Here is an 18,275-nt window from a genome sequence, read left to right on the forward strand (position 1 = left end):
CTTCCGCCCGGCCATAGTAATATATGCTACAGGCGCCGGGCAAAAGCTACTCGGCACTTCAGATTTGATTGACATCTGACCTGAGTTAGATGATTGGGGGGACAGAGGCTGCATTGGGGGGGGACAGAGGCTGCATTTTGGGGGGACAGAGGCTGCATTTGGGGAACAGAGGCTGCATTTGGGGGGGCAGAGGCTGCATTGGGGGGGACAGAGGCTGTATTTGGGGGGGACAGAGGATGCATTTGGGGGGACAGAGGCTGCATTTGGGGGGCAGAGGCTGCATTTGGGGGGACAGAGGCTGCATTTGGGGGGTACAGAGGCTGCATTTGAGGGGACAGAGGCTGCATTTGGGGGACACAGGCTGCATTTGGGGGGACAGAGGCTGCATTTGGGGGGACAGAGGCTGCATTTGGTGGGACAGAGGCTGCATTTGGGGGGACAGAGGCTGAATTTGGGGGGGACAGAGGCTGCATTTGGGGGGGACAGAGGCTGCATTTGGGGGGGGGACAGAGGCTGCATTTGGGGGGACAGAGGCTGCATTTTATGTGACAAAGACTGCATTTGATGTGACACAGGCTGCATGTAAGGAGGGACTCCGCTGGGGGCACCTGATGTAAGGACGGACTCTGCTGGGGACGCCTGATGGCATCTGGTTGTAGGCGACGTGGCTAGTGACACGCCCACTAATTCTGAATTATGGTGAGTTGAATGATTTAATTTTATATTACAATCTAATTATAGAATTAATGCGCTTCAATCATCCTGACACCATAGCAACCATGGTGTCGGGATGATTGAAGTGCTAACACCAGGTGTTTGGAGTATCTTTATCTGCTGATTGTTAAACTTTCTAGAATAAACATTTTTCTATTGTTGTGTAGGATCTGGGCCTGCTGTCCCTCCATCCCTCTCTCCATCTCCCTCCATCCCTCGTTCATCTCAGACGCTAACCACACCACCTTAGAGCCACGCCCACTATTTCGCTGAAACCACGCCCATTTTCGCGAAGTGGGAGGGGTCAAAAAGGAAGGGCGGGGTCTGGCTCCCCCATCCTAAAACTTCACCAGTCACCACTGTCTGGGGCATAGTACGGCAGTGTGGGATGTGTTCGGAAGTGCTTGAAAGTGTTTGAAAGGTATCCAGGACCTGCGTGGAGCACAAGTGGCCGGTATTTGAGGCCGTTCGTAAGTAGGAGTCGTTCGTAACTGGGATGTTCGTAACTCGGGGGCTGCCTATAATGTTATAAATTACTTGGGTAAGCCAGGTGCTGTCTAACTTACCCGTGTTATCTTGGACATTCGGCTGCAGTGAGCTTGTTTCCCTCTAGTGCTCAGCATGGCCATTGTGTCATCATTTTCTGAATGCAGAGCAAGTAGGGACCACAGCTGGGAGCAGGAGATCGTGGGATATGTGGTCCAAGGAGCCAGAATTTGCATGGAAACCAGACTGCTTCAGACTACAAGTTACAGCTGCCAGGGAGAGAGAGAGAATGCTGGAAGAAGAGATAAATAGCCTGGTCTGGGGAGGAGTCACTCAGTTGGGACGTGCAATAGAGTCGACCTGCTGCAGTATATCTGCGGTAGGCAGTCGTCAATCGTTTATATACATATAATATAACAGGATACTAATCTTTATAGGTTAAATTCATCCAGGGAATATCTGAATGCCTCCTGGGGGATCAGGAAAGAAGTTTTGCCCCCCCCCCCCGGAGAAAATTGGATCATGCTTTATTGTTTTTTTTTTGCCTTCCTCTGTATAAAATAATTACGGTAGATATTCCCGCGTTACTCAAACGTCTTTGGGAAATAGACGTATGAGTGCTGCCAGCCTTACATTTTTGTTTATTTAATGCTGGCAGCACTCATACGTCTATTTCCCAAAGACAACCTCTTTGGTCGACCATGGCGTGGTCTGTTCTGAGTGGAACCTGTCCTGTTAAACCACTGTATGGTCTTGGCCACCGTGCTGCTCAGTTTCATGGTCTTGGCAATCTTCTTATAGCCTAGGCCATCTTTATGTGGAGCAACAATCTTTTTTTTTTCAGATCCTCAGAGAGTTCTTTGCCATGAGGTGCCATATTGAACTTCCAGTGACCAGTATGAGAGAGTGAGAGCGATAACACCAAATTTAATACACCTGCTCCCCATTCACACCTGAGACCTTGTAACACTAACGAGTCACATGACACCAGGGAGGGAAAATAGCTAATTGGGCCCAATTTGGACATTTACACTTAGGGGTGTGAGGGGGTGTGCTCACTTTTGTGAGATACAGTATGTATGTATGTGTAGCAATAACTCACGGTGGAGCTGCTGATTTATATCGGGCCTGTTCTCTGATCTCTTCACCCTTCTTAACTAGTTCAAACCCCTTCTTCAAACACAATGTGCCCCAGATAGTTCACTGAAGGTTGATAGAGACCTCATTCTCCATTGAAAGTTTCAAACACTCATAATGTAATCTCTTCAGGACCTTTTCCAGTCGCTCTTCATGCTCTTCGAGAGTTCGGCCAAATACTATGATATCATCTAAGTATACTAGGACCTCAATCAAGTTCATGTCGCCTACCGTCTTTTCCATGAGCCGCTGAAAAGAGGCCGGAGCCCCAGACAGACCTTGTGGCATCCGGTTAAATTCATAGAACCCCAGGGGGGTGATGAAGGCAGTCTTTTCCCTATCTTCAGGACTCATGGGGATCTGGTAATAACCACTCTTCAAGTCTAATACACTGAACCACTTCGCCCCTGATAGGCTCTGTAAGGCATCTTCTATACGAGGGGTAGTGTATTGATCGGGAATGGTCCGTCGGTTCAGGGTCCTATAGTCGATACACAGCCGTAGCGACCCATTCTTTTTCCTCACTACCACTATCAGAGAGGCGTATGGACTCCTGGACTCCCTGATAATCCCAGTCCTCTTCAGCCAGCTGTTCTTGGAGGTCCTCAAGATTTCCCAATGGGATCCTCCTGATCCTTTCTCGAAAAGGTTTGTCTTCCTCCAGCGTGTTTTGGTTCTTGAATTTTTTCCTTCTTCCTTTCCAGGATAGCTTCTTCTTCCCGTACAATCCAAATCAGGTCGGGATACTTCAATATGCCTCCGTCTTGACGAGTTCTTAACTGGAGCGTGATGGGGTCCAAAGGCTGGGCACCTTTTAAAACTTGTTTGGCTCGAATTTCATCCACCTCACGAGGATCTAGCCCTTTCTTCAATAAGATCTGGTGAATGACCTTGTCCAACCGTCTCATATATTCTGACAGTTTCTCCCCTGCTTCTTGATAGGTGTGTTCCAGTTGATAAATCAGGTCAGAAACCTTTTCAGTACGTCCGAACACATTTTGCAGGATATCTAAGTAGTCTTGGGCTACACAGTTCTGTTTGCTGAGCTTCAAATTTCAGATAGCCTCGGAAGCAGGCCCTTTCAAACTCTCAGTAATCCGCTGTTTTTTGTGCGTTTCAGGGATGTCCCACTCATCCAAAGCTTATGTGGCCTGTTCCAACCACTCTTCAAAGGTGTCTTCCTCTTTGGGTACAGGCCGTCGGCCCGAGAAAATGCCCAGTTTTCGATACCCAGTCCCTGAGTATGTTGGGTTTCCTTTTTGACATTGGGACACAAAGTTCCCCAGGGCTGTGAAGAGTTCTGGTTAAATTGTAGCCGGGACTGACTGTGATGGAACCTTTACTTCCACTGATCTCATCTGTGGGAGGGTGGTAAGATTCTCCCCTGTTCCCCTGGGTGGGTCAGATAAAATTTGGTCTTATCAGCAAGTTCAACACTTGTACCCTTGAAATTTTCCGGAACTCCCTTCCTCCATTCTAATAATGCATAAGTGCGGAATGTCTCATGATTGGGTCTGACTGCGACCACCTTGGCTCTTTGTTCTGGGGACAGCGTTTTTATCACTCGATTAATGTGTTCTTTCTCCCAGACATCTCCCCAGAGTTCCATTGCCACGCTCGCTTCTGAGCGGGTGCCTTCCGCCTCACACCACTGTGCCACAGTGGGGGGATCCATTCTATGGTTCTTAAGGGGGTGCTTGACTTCAGAGAGACAGTTATCCCGGACGAGCCCCCACATGTAGCAATAACTCACGGTGGAGCTGCTGATTTAGATCGGGCCTGTTCTCAGATCTCTTCACCCCTTTTAACTAGTTCAATCCCCTTGACACAACTGTAGTGCAGTGTTGTAGTGACACTAATACCAATTATCACTCACAATATATACATATATATATCTGACACTTATATATATATATATATATATATATATATATATATATATATATATACACCTCTACCTAAGTGCTTGTGACTCCACCTGCAGGAGAAAAACGACACTGCACACAAACTTCTGTGATAACCAAAGTGACTTCTTTTTACTGAAAGAATATTTATATATAAAAGTTATTACAGTGACTACACCATCACACCAACGTGGTGTGACAGTACAGTAAATATTCACAACAGTCTTTGTACAGATACACAAAAATACATAAATATATCCACACACACAGGACCTTCCTGAAAAATACCCTTGTTGATGCGTCTCCAGGTGGGACCAGTGTTCAAAGTGAAATCGTCTTAACTCTGGACACCTCCCCACCTCCAGCACACTGTAGCAAGCGCAAAGACACAGGAATGCGAATACCCCACAATATAAATACTAGGGAGCTCCCCCTGCTTTAAACAGTAAAGTCACTATCCTTTATGACTAAATGCAGGGCCCTGCAATAGAAGAGATAGTCCTGTCGTCTTCAATCTTCGCTAGCTATAAATTAGTATTTGCAATCCACAAGAGAGTTCTTCTGGAATGTTGCGCAATGCAAGGTGATACACAAAAGTAACTATAATCAGGCAAATTGATTGAGTGTTCTTACTTGAAGGAGACGGACATCTAATATCAATCCCTGGATATTGAAGTCTGTGTAAATGTAACGCTTTCCAACTAAATTGTTCCGTGGGACTATCAGTCCCAGCAACACTCTGTAACAGCTCTAAATGTGTGTAGTGTTGAACAAACTTCTGGGCGTTAACCCCCTCACCGGACCGGATCCGGACAGATGGATGTCTCCGTGCCAGCAGTTCTCAGTCCGTATGGAGCCACAACCACGCTGTCATGCTGTTCCGTTACTAATGACCAGGAGTCCTCGGTTACCTCCTCCACAGGCCTCTGGAATGATCACTTCTGCTGCTCCAGCACACTGTGATAAATGGCAGGATCCTTGCTGCTGTTCCGCTCCTTAACAAGGTAGGCCGCAACCCTGTGGGACACACACACACCCACAGAGTTCTGCTGGCAGGCCACGCGTCCCAGGAACAAGAGACTTAAGATGGCCGCTCCCAGCCCTTATATATCCTCCCCACAATGCAGTTCAGTTCTCCTCTGGTCCATGAGCATTGTGGGTAGGTCATGTCCAGAAGTAAACAATCAATCACTTCTATGTCACTCAAAAATGATGAAAAACAAATGTATTGTACCCTTATAATTAGCCACTAGATGGCGCTATATCAACTTGTTACCTTTACAACAACAAATATGACTAGAAACAAAAGTTGTCAGCGCTACATATGTAATTTTATTTAATCAACCAGGCACCCAACGGGATCCCATTTCTGAGATGTTTGTGAAATCCCCATCCTTAGTGTTATATGTCTTTTGAAAAGGAAATAGTAACCGTCAATACCTTGTGATTTCCTTATTGGTGTCACACAGGGGATTCCCCTATTTCCTTGTGTGAGGTTCTGCCACGTACTCTGCTGGGGGTGAACAGGAAAGAGATCATTTAAATCTTATTACCAATAAAATATTATCACTAGGCAGTGTGCATTTACATGCATAAAATTATCAGAAATATACCATCATGAATTGTTACAACAGTCAAAATATAAATGCTAAAGTAAAAGAATAGAAAAAAATATATATAGAAACGTCCTTAAAGTGAACTAGTGTAAATGTCATTATAGAATGTGAAATCTTGCGTGCTTGAATACCAGGTTCCCAGGATACCCTATATAGTGAATATTCCACTAAATATCTAAAATCGCTGATCGCCGCCATTTAAAAGAAAAAAAAAAAATTATTAATAAAAATGCCATAAAACTATCCCCTATTTTGTAGACGCTATAACTTTCGCGCAAACCAATCAATAATCGCTTATTGCGATTTTTTTTACCAAAAATATGTAGAAGAATACGTATCGGCCTAAACTGAGGAAAAAAATTGTTTTATTATATATTTTTGAGGTATTTATTATAGCAAAAAATAATGCGTTTTTTTTCAAAATTGTCGCATTTTTGTTTATAGCGCAAAAAATAAAAACCGCAGAGGCGATCAAATACCACCAAAAGAAAGCTCTATTTGTGGGAAAAAAAGGACGTCAATTTTGTTTTGGAGCAACGTCGCACGACCGCGCAATTGTCAGTTAAAGTGACGCAGTGCCGAATCGCCAAAAGTGCTCTGGTCAGGAAGGGGGTAAATTCTTCCGGTGCTGAAGTGGTTAAAGTGGAGTCCCACCCAAAAGTGGAACTTCCGCTAATCTGATTCCTCCCCCCCTCCGGTACCACATTTGGCACCTTTCTGGGGAGGGTGGAGCGGGTACCTGTTTTTGACAGGTACCTGTACCCACTTCTGTCGGACCTCACCGTGGCCCCCCTCCTCCTCCTTCCACCGCTGCTGGGCCAGTAAGAGAGCACAGCGGACTTCGCACATGCGCAGTAGGGTCTTACCGGGAATAGCGGCTGCAGCACCCGACAGTCGATGGAAGCATCAGCTGGGATGCGGACATCGCTGGACTCCAGGACAGATAAGTGTTCTAAGTGTAAGTGTTCTAATATTAAAAGTCAGCAGCTGCAGTATGTGTATGTTTTTGGAGGGGGGGGGCAGAACTCCATTTTCTCCCCCTCAATTGCGATCGATCCCAGTGTTACTCTAATAAGGTCAATAGACAGGCAGTATAGTCAAAATAAAAACAGAGAAGAAGCCTCTCATAGTAAATCTCTTGGTAAATGTATTAAAAGTAGCTAAAAAGTGCTAACAAAATCCATTGAACATCATACAAAATGGTTCGCTGTTACATCCAAAAAGATAAATGCCACCCATGACCAGGCGTGCGTTCCACCTATGGACCAAAAGTAACGTAGGGATCAACTTCTTAACGCGTTTCGTCCTCAAGCAGTGACGTCTTCAGAAGCAGGACGTTCCCTTGCGTGCCATCTATTATATAAAATCTGGGATGCATTATTAGTCCCTCCCCATCCAATCCTTTTAGTTTTAACAAATATTATATATTTACAAATCTCATTACCAGTCTACTGAACAAACTGGTTCACATAGACCCAATCAAATCAATGACCTGCAGCGGCTGGTCCATATGTGGCGCACGGGCGCCGCCCCCCTGCTCCATGCACCCGGGCGCGTGAATCAGGGGGGCGGTGCCCCTAATTTACATGCAGGGCACCGGACGCATGGATTCCAATGGGGTTTTTTTTTCTAGGATGTGATTAGAGCCTGAGGCTTTAATTAGCTTCAAAAAAGGGTAAGCTCGAGGGGGTGGAGCACTGTACCCTGAGCCCACCCAGTTGTGTGACAATAGCCAATTAATATTTACTATTGTCCTCCTGATTCTCCTCTCGGCAAATCAGGAAGTGGGTCTTGAGACCAGAATGGTCGAGAGGAGAAGCAATCCTATTGGCCCAGAGGAGGGAGGAGACACTGCGGAAGCCGCGCTGCCGTGAAGCTTAGGAAGGAGGAGACACAGAGTGAAGCCGCCGTCCGGAGGAAGTCCGCGACCTAGATGGGGTAAGTGCAGGGACCGACCGACCGCCAGCTCCCTACCCCAAAAAATATACCAGCCGCCACTGGTTAGAACTAACACTTTCACTCATACTCTAATCATCAGAATGTTTGAACTACTGGCAAAGCATGACTTGTCATTTTATGTTCCTCCAGACTCGTTTCGGTGCTATAACTTTTGGACCCTGAACCAGGATAACAAATTGCTTCTAGTAATACTTTTTTTTTCTTAGATTTAGACTGTACAACTATAAGAAAAATCATAACTGATGCAGTCTGTCACTAGCAACAACAGCAGTATTGGTAGCTTTCTAACCTGTTGATCCTGCCAGAAAAACAGTCATTTTTCCACTTCCTTTAGTAGGCCAAGCTGTGCATAAAAAATGGCAGTTAGAGGAGATTGAAAAATGTAAAGTAGTATTAAGCCCAAACGCAAGCTTATATTATACCAATTCTTAGATGTGATGGCTGCATTTGTTTTCTTTTTTAGGCTTTCTTTATTCTATTTTTACCCTCAGTTCTTTTTTTTTTTTTTTTCTTCAAGCTGTCCTGCAGATATTGCAGTTAGAGACAAACCATTTTACCACTGGCAGGGGTGCTTACAAGAATCTGATTTTATTTTGTGAAAACCTGTATCCCAGAAGGAAAAAAAAAAACAGTTTCCTGTAACTGCTTATAAAGTGTGAGCTGGAGTTTGGCTTCAATTTGTTAGTGTATCTAAATCTGCTAGTCCATCTAACCCTCTCCTCCCCACAGACTGACAATGCTGCTGTCCAGAGGTGTCTCTGTTGCTACTTTATCCAGAGTGAAAAAATTTGAGGTATGGGTGGGTGTATAATATACGTAGTCTGTCCAATTCAAATAGAAACAACAAGAAAAAAAAAAGAGACCTGGTGCCCCCCCGTTCTCACCAAAGCCGACTTTGAAATCAGGCGACGTCACTTGAAATCTCAAAGCCGCAGGTCAGTGTGACTTCAGGTATCCTCATTACAGTGCCACCTTACATCAGGTGTTCTTACCAGAGTGCCCCTTTACATCAGGTGTCCCCATCACATCAGGTGTCCGCATCAGCGTGCCCCCTTAACATAATATGTGCCCATCAGCGTTCCCCCTTAACATAATATGTGCCCATCAGCGTTCCCCCTTAACATAATATGTGCCCATGAGTGTGCCCACTTAACATAATATGTCCCCATCCGAGTGCCCCCTTAACATAATATGTGCCCATCACAGTGCCCCCTTAACATAATATGTGCCCATCAGCGTGCCCCCTTAACATAATATGTGCCCATCAGCGTGCCCCCTTAACATAATATGTGCCCATCAGCGTGCCCCTTAACATAATATGTGCCCATCAGCGTGCTCCCTCAGCATAATATGTGCCCATCAGCGTGCCCCCTTAACATAATATGTGCCCATCAGCATGCCCCCTTAACATAATATGTGCCCATCAGCATGCCCCCTTAACATAATATGTGCCCATCAGCGTGCCCCCTTAACATAATATGTGCCCATCAGCATGCCCCCTTAACATAATATGTGCCCATCAGCATGCCCCCTTAACATAATATGTGCCCATCAGCGTGCCCCCTTAACATAATATGTGCCCATCAGCATGCCCCCTTAACATAATATGTGCCCATCAGCGTGCCCCCTTAACATAATATGTGCCCATCAGCGTGCCCCCTTAACATAATATGTGCCCATCAGCATGCCCCCTTAACATAATATGTGCCCATCCGCATGCCCCCTTAACATAATATGTGCCCATCAGAGTGTGCCCTTAACATAATATGTGCTCATCAGCGTGCCCCCTTAACATAATATGTGCCCATCAGAGTGCCCCTTTAACATAATATGTGCCCATCAGAGTGCCCCCTTAACATAATATGTGCCCATCAGCGTGCCCCCTTAACATAATATGTGCCCATCAGCCTGCCCCCTTAACATAATATGCGCATGAAGTCGCACAGATGTCTATGTAAGTCGCACCTGAAATCTCCAAAAATAGCGCAGGACCTTCTTTTTCAAATCGGTGTGGCACCACAAAGCTGGCATTGCACCGATTTGAACAGTTCCATTGCCGACAATAGGGTGCGATTTGTCATGTGATTTGGACCTGTCGAATTGCATGAGAAGTGGCATCCGGTGTGATCGCGGGCTTAAACATCATCATTTATTTAAAATGTCAGTTGTCATTTCCTTAGGGCACTAAACAGCCCGTTTTAGCACGCGGCTGGTTTCCGCTGTGTAGCATGCAGTGCCAAAGCATTCCATTTGTCTTACAAGACGAGGCAATGGGGTTGATTCACTAAAGTAAAATAGACTGTGCACTTTGCAAAGTGCAGTTGCAGCTCTGCGCCAGAGCTTAGTAAGTGAGGGGAAGCTCTGCTGACTTCCATCATCCAATCATGTGCAAGCAAAAATGCATTTTTTTTTCTTTGCATGTAATTGGGTATTCTTTTCAAAGTGAAGCTTTCCTCATTTACTAAGTCCTTGAGCAAATACACTTGCAGAGTAAAATGACACTTTGCAAAGTGCACAGTCTGTTTGCTTTTAGTAAATCAACCCCAATGTTTGCCCCTTTTTTTCTGTTAAAATCAGACATAAAATATGAACAAAGCATTTCCCTCTATAGCAGGGGTCAGGAACCTATGGCCCGCGAGCCAGATGTGGCTCTTTTATTGGCTGCATCTGGCTCTCGCCTCTCAATCCGCGGACCGCGTGGTGTGCCGATCCGTGGATTGAGCCCATAGGAAAGGCCGCGGCTTCGGCCTAGCTCCAGTCATCTTGGTACATCCAGCAGCGGCCTAGGTGAGCGGCGCGATGACGTCATCATCACCCGCCTCAACTGCTCGTGGATCTGCCTGCTTGTGTAGTGGTAAGCAAGCAGACAATCGTAGGGGAGATGTGGATATTACAGTGGGGGAGATGTGGATATTACAGTGGGGAGATGTGGATATTACAGTGGGGGAGATGTGAATATTACAGTGGGGGAGATGTGGATATTACAGTGGGGGAGATGTGGATATTACAGTGGGGGAGATGTGGATATTTAAAGAGGGGGAGATGTGGTTATTACAGTGGGGAGATGTGGATATTACAGTGGGGAGATGTGGACATTACAGTGGGGGAGATGTGGATATTACAGTGGGGGAGATGTGGATATTACAGTGGGGAGATGTGGATATTACAGGGGGGAGATGTGGATATTAAAGTGGGGAGATGTGGATATTACAGTGGGGAGATGTGGATATTACAGTGGGGAGATGTGGATATTACAGTGGGGAGATGATGTGGATATTACAGTGGGGGAGATGTGCACATTACAGTGGGGGAGATGTGGACATTACAGTGGGGGAGATGTGGATATTACAGTGGGGGTGATGTGGATAATACAGGGGGGAGATGTGGATATTACAGTGGGGGAGATATGGATATTACAGTGGGGGAGATGTGGATAATACAGGGGGGAGATGTGGATATTACAGTGGGGAGATGTGGATATTACAGGGGGGAGATGTGGATATTAAAGTGGGGAGATGTGGATATTACAGTGGGGAGATGTGGATATTACAGTGGGGAGATGTGGATATTACAGTGGGGAGATGATGTGGATATTACAGTGGGGGAGATGTGGATATTACAGTGGGGGAGATATGGATCTTACAGGGGGGAGATGTGGATATTACAGTGGGGAGATGTGGACATTATAGTGGGGAGAGATGTGGATATTACAGTGGGGAGATGTGGACATTACAGTGGGGGAGTTGTGGATATTACAGTGGGGGAGATGTGGATATTACAGTGGGGAGATGATGTGGATATTACAGTGGGGAGATGTGGATATTACAGTGGGGGAGATGTGGATATTACAGTGGGGGAGATGTGGATATTACAGTGCAGAACTGTGGATATTACAGTGCAGAAGATGTGGACATTACAGTGGGGAGATGTGGACATTACAGTGGGGGAGATGTGGATATTACAGTGGGGAGATGTGGATATTACAGTGGGGGAGATGTAGACATTACAGTGGGGGAGATGTGGACATTACAGTGGGGGAGATGTGGATATTACAGTGGGGGGGATGTGGACATTACAGTGGGGGAGATGTGGATATTACAGTGGGGAGATGTGGGTATTACAGTGGGGAGATGTGGATATTACAGTGGGGGAGATGTGGGTATTACAGTGGGGAGATGTGGATATTACAGTGGGGATGTGGATATTACAGTGGGGGAGATGTAGACATTACAGTGGGGGAGATGTGGATATTACAGTGGGGGGAGATGTGGATATTACAGTGGGGGGAGATGTGGATATTACAGTGGGGAGATGTGGATATTACAGTGGGGAGATGTGGATATTACAGTGGGGGGAGATGTGGATATTACAGTGGGGGAGATGTGGATATTACAGTGGAGAGATGTGGATATTACAGTGGGGAAGATGTGGATATTACAGTGGGGGAGATGTGGATATTACAGTGGGGGAGATGTGGATATTACAGTGGGGGAGATGTGGACATTACAGTGGGGGAGATGTGGATATTACAGTGGGGGAGATGTGGATATTACAGTGGGGAGATGTGGACATTACAGTGGGGGAGATGTGGACATTACAGTGGGGGAGATGTGGATATTACAGTGGGGAGATGTGGATATTACAGTGGGGGATATGTGGATATTACAGTGGGGGAGATGTGGATATTACAGTGGGGGAGATGTGGATATTACAGTGGGGAGATGTGGATATTACAGTGGGGGGAGATGTGGACATTACAATGGGGGAGATGTGGATATTACAGTGGGGGAGATGTGAATATTACAGTGGGGGAGATGTGGATATTACAGTGGGGAGATGTGGACATTACAGTGGGGGAGATGTGGATATTACAGTGGGGGAGATGTAGATATTACAGTGGGGAGATGTGGCCATTACAGTGGGGGAGATGTGGCCATTACAGTGGGGGATATGTGGGTATTACAGTGGGGAGATGTGGATATTACAGTGGGGATGTGGATATTACAGTGGGGGAGATGTAGACATTACAGTGGGGGAGATGTGGACATTACAGTGGGGGAGATGTGGATATTAAAGTGGGGAGATGTGGATATTACAGTGGGGAGATGTGGATATTACAGGGGGGAGATGTGGATATTAAAGTGGGGAGATGTGGATATTACAGTGGGGAGATGTGGATATTACAGTGGGGGAGATGTGGATATTACAGTGGGGGAGATGTGGATATTACAGTGGGGAGATGTGGATATTACAGTGGGGGAGATGTGGATATCACAGCGGGGGAGATGTGGATATTACAGGGGGGAGATGTGGATATTACAGCGGGGGAGATGTGGATATTACAGCGGGGGGAGATGTGGATATTACAGTGGGGGGAGATGTGGACATTACAATGGGGGAGATGTGGATATTACAGTGGGGGAGATGTGAATATTACAGTGGGGGAGATGTGGATATTACAGTGGGGAGATGTGGACATTACAGTGGGGGAGATGTGGATATTACAGTGGGGGAGATGTAGATATTACAGTGGGGAGATGTGGCCATTACAGTGGGGGAGATGTGGCCATTACAGTGGGGGATATGTGGGTATTACAGTGGGGAGATGTGGATATTACAGTGGGGATGTGGATATTACAGTGGGGGAGATGTAGACATTACAGTGGGGGAGATGTGGACATTACAGTGGGGGAGATGTGGATATTAAAGTGGGGAGATGTGGATATTACAGTGGGGAGATGTGGATATTACAGGGGGGAGATGTGGATATTAAAGTGGGGAGATGTGGATATTACAGTGGGGAGATGTGGATATTACAGTGGGGGAGATGTGGATATTACAGTGGGGGAGATGTGGATATTACAGTGGGGAGATGTGGATATTACAGTGGGGGAGATGTGGATATCACAGCGGGGGAGATGTGGATATTACAGGGGGGAGATGTGGATATTACAGCGGGGGAGATGTGGATATTACAGCGGGGGGAGATGTGGATATTACAGTTGGGGAAGATGTGGACATTACAGTGGGGGAGATGTGGACATTACAGTGTGGGGAGATGTGGATATTACAGTTGGGGAAGATGTGGACATTACAGTGGGGGAGATGTGGACATTACAGTGTGGAGAGATGTGGATATTACAGTGTGGGGAGATGTGGATATTACAGTGGGGGAGATGTGGACATTACAGTGGGGAGATGTGGATATTACAGTGGGGGAGATGTGGATATTACAGTGGGGGAGATGTGGACATTACAGTGGGGGAGATGTGGATATTATAGTGGGGGAGATGTGGATATTACAGTGGGGAGATGTGGATATTACAGTGGGGAGATGTGGCTATTACAGAGGGGGAGATGTGGACATTACAGTAGGGGAGATGTGGATATTACAGTGGGGGAGATGTGGATATTACAGTGGGGGAGATGTGGACATTACAGTGGGGGAGATGTGGACATTACAGTGGGGGAGATGTGGATATTACAGTGGGGGAGATGTGGATATTACAGTGGGGGAGATGTGGATATTACAGTGGGGAGATGTGGATATTACAGTGGGGAAGATGTGGATATTACAGTGGGGGAGATGTGGACATTACAGTGGGGGAGATGTGGATATTACAGTGGGGAGATGTGGATATTACAGTGGGGGGGAGATGTGGACATTACAGTGGGGGAGATGTGGACATTACAGTGGGGGAGATGTGGACATTACAGTGGGGGAGATGTGGATATTACAGTGGGGGTGATGTGGATAATACAGGGGGGAGATGTGGATATTACAGAGGGGGAGATGTGGATATTACAGTGGGGAAGATGTGGATATTACAGTGGGGGAGATGTGGATATTACAGCGGGGGAGATGTGGATATTACAGAGGGGGAGATATGGATATTACAGTGGGGGAGATGTGGATATTACAGTGCAGAACTGTGGACATTACAGTGCAGAAGATGTGGACATTACAGTGGGGGAGATGTGGACATTACAGTGGGGGAGATGTGGACATTACAGTGGGGGAGATGTGGATATTACAGTGGGGAGATGTGGATATTACAGTGGGGGAGATGTAGACATTACAGTTGGGGAGATGTGGACATTACAGTGGGGGAGATGTGGACATTACAGTGGGGGAGATGTGGATATTACAGTGGGGGGGATGTGGACATTACAGTGGGGGAGATGTGGATATTACAGTGGGGAGATGTGGGTATTACAGTGGGGAGATGTGGATATTACAGTGGGGGAGATGTGGGTATTACAGTGGGGAGATGTGGATATTACAGTGGGGATGTGGATATTACAGTGGGGGAGATGTAGACATTACAGTGGGGGAGATGTGGATATTACAGTGGGGGGAGATGTGGATATTACAGTGGGGGGAGATGTGGATATTACAGTGGGGAGATGTGGATATTACAGTGGGGGGAGATGTGGATATTACAGTGGGGGGAGATGTGGATATTACAGTGGGGGAGATGTAGATATTACAGTGGAGAGATGTGGATATTACAGTGGGGAAGATGTGGATATTACAGCGGGGGAGATGTGGGTATTACAGGGGGGAGATGTGGATATTACAGTGGGGGAGATGTGGATATTACAGTGGGGGAGATGTGGATATTACAGTGGGGAGATGTGGACATTACAGTGGGGGAGATGTGGATATTACAGTGGGGGAGATGTGGATATTACAGTGGGGAGATGTGGATATTACAGTGGGGAGATGTGGATATTACAGTGGGGGGAGATGTGGACATTACAATGGGGGAGATGTGGATATTACAGTGGGGGAGATGTGGATATTACAGTGGGGGAGATGTGGATATTACAGTGGGGAGATGTGGACATTACAGTGGGGGAGATGTGGATATTACAGTGGGGGAGATGTGGCCATTACCGTGGGGGAGATGTGGGTATTACAGTGGGGAGATGTGGATATTACAGTGGGGATGTGGATATTACAGTGGGGAGATGTGGATATTACAGTGGGGGAGATGTGGACATTACAGTGGGGGAGATGTGGATATTACAGGGGGGAGATGTGAATATTAAAGTGGGGAGATGTGGATATTACAGTGGGGAGATGTGGATATTACAGGGGGGAGATGTGGATATTAAAGTGGGGAGATGTGGGTATTACAGGGGGGAGATGTGGATATTACAGTGGGGATGTGGATATTACAGTGGGGAGATGTGGATATTACAGTGGGGAGATGTGGATATTACAGTGGGGGAGATGTGGATATTACAGTGGGGGAGATGTGGATATTACAGGGGGGAGATGTGGATATTACAGTGGGGGAGATGTGGATATTACAGGGGGGAGATGTGGATATTACAGCGGGGGAGATGTGGATATTACAGGGGGGAGATGTGGATATTACAGCGGGGGAGATGTGGATATTACAGGGGGGAGATGTGAAAATTACAGCGGGGGAGATGTGGATATTACAGTGGGGAGATGTGGATATTACAGGGGGAGATGTGGATATTACAGCGGGGGGAGATGTGGATATTACAGGGAGGAGATGTGGATATTACAGCGGGGGAGATGTGGATATTACAGGGGGGAGATGTGGATATTACAGGGGGGGAGATGTGGACATTACAGTGGGGGAGATGTGGATATTACAGTGGGGGAGATGTGGATATTACAGGGGGGAGATGTGGACATTACAGCGGGGGAGATGTGGATATTACAGTGGGGCGATGTGGATATTACAGTTGGGGAAGATGTGGACATTACAGTGGGGGAGATGTGGACATTACAGTGTGGGGAGATGTGGATATTACAGTTGGGGAAGATGTGGACATTACAGTGGGGGGGAGATGTGGATATTACAGTGGGGGGAGATGTGGATATTACAGTGGGGGAGATGTGGATATTACAGTGGAGAGATGTGGACATTACAGTGGGGAGATGTGGACATTACAGTGGGGGGAGATGTGGATATTACAGTGGGGGAGATGTGGATATTACAGTGGGGGAGATGTGGATATTACAGTGGGGGAGATGTGGATATTACAGTGGGGAGATGTGGGGCAAATAAAAGGGCATTTACTCTGAAGTCATCAATGGACTCGCAAGGTAAAGACACGGGAGTAGTGAGGTTAAGGGGTTGAATTACTAAATGCAAATAGACTGTGCACTCTGCAAGAGCAGTTGCTCCAGAGCTTAGTAAATGAGGGAAGCTCTGCTGACGTCCATCATTCAATTGTGTGTAAGCAAACATGCTGTTTTTTTTTCCCTATTTTCCTTGCACATGATTGGATATTCCATGCAAAGTGGAGCTTTGCTTCATTTACTAAGCTCTGGAACAACTGCACTTGCAAAGTGCACAGTCTGTAAATCAACCCCTTAGCCTCTGGGACAATTACACACTATAGAGGAAGGGTCAGAAACCTTTTTGGCTGAGTGAGCCATGAACGCCACATATTTTAAAATGTAATTCCGTGAGAGCCATACAATGTGTTTAAAACTAAATACAAGTAAATGTGTGCATTTTATGTAAGACCGACAGTTTTAAAGTACAATAAGTCTCTGAATTCTTTTTAATAACGTTGTTAAGCTGTTGCTAACCAATGATGATGATGGAAGTCAGCAGAGCTTCCCTTCATTCACTAAGCTCTGGAGCAACTGCTCTTGCAGAGTGCACAGTCTATTTGCATTTAGTAATTCAACCCCTTAACCTCACTATTCCCGTCTCTTTACCTTGCGTGTCCATTGATGACTTCAGAGTAAATGCCCTTTTTTTTGCCCCTTGGCATTAACCTCATATTCATTACAAATGCATTGATAATACTCAGCTGTTGGCTTGATTTTGCCTTGTCTGATCCAGGCAGACTTCATACTGCAGAGTTAATGGGGGTCACTGCCATCATAAAACACAAGAATAAGTTGCTACTTACATTTACAAGATAGAATAGCACCATCCCTCTTGGTACCGGTCTTATTATATCCATATCTATGCTGCAGCTTTAGCGTGGTGTGGACGATGTCTCCGTAACCGATGTACACTTTGTACGTTGTATAATTTGCCTACAGGAACTAAAACCATGTGTTTTTTTTTGTTTCCTGAAATCAAATGCCACTGTTTTGGCAACAAATCCGCCCCCTGATTTAACCATTTGCTGCCTGGGGAGGTTTTTACATCTTTCACACAGATGTTAAAATCTTCCTTTTCTTTTTTTTTTTTTGCTGGAAAATAACTTGGAACCCCCCAAAACCTTATACAGTGTCTGAAAGCAGAGGTCCTAGAGCAGCCGTCACTAAATGGACCGCCAACGCCGCTTAACATTTTATGTTAAAGTGGAATTCCACCCCCAAAAAAAAAAAATATTAATGTGCTTAAAAAAAATTACAAAAAAACATTTGGAGAAAATTTTTTTTACTTACCTCTAAATGCCTGTTGCTAGGGGTTCCCTCGTAATCTGCCTCCTTCAGCGCCTGGGTTCC

General features: G+C 46.1%; 1 protein-coding gene across 1 annotated transcript in view; it reads right to left on the reverse strand.

The window, feature by feature from the left end:
• The window catches only part of LOC141111933 (uncharacterized), a 53,849-nt gene extending 35,789 nt beyond the window's left edge, over positions 1–18,060 (reverse strand). The window contains exon 1 of the mRNA XM_073604154.1: positions 17,729–18,060. Within this exon, the coding sequence (XP_073460255.1) occupies positions 17,729–17,782 (54 nt within the window). The 5' untranslated portion in view covers positions 17,783–18,060. The remainder of the gene's footprint in view (positions 1–17,728) is intronic.
• Between the last annotated feature and the right edge of the window lie 215 nt (positions 18,061–18,275).

Source organism: Aquarana catesbeiana, linkage group LG11, assembly GCF_042186555.1.
Source record: "Aquarana catesbeiana isolate 2022-GZ linkage group LG11, ASM4218655v1, whole genome shotgun sequence".
NCBI classification, from domain to species: domain Eukaryota; kingdom Metazoa; phylum Chordata; class Amphibia; order Anura; family Ranidae; genus Aquarana; species Aquarana catesbeiana.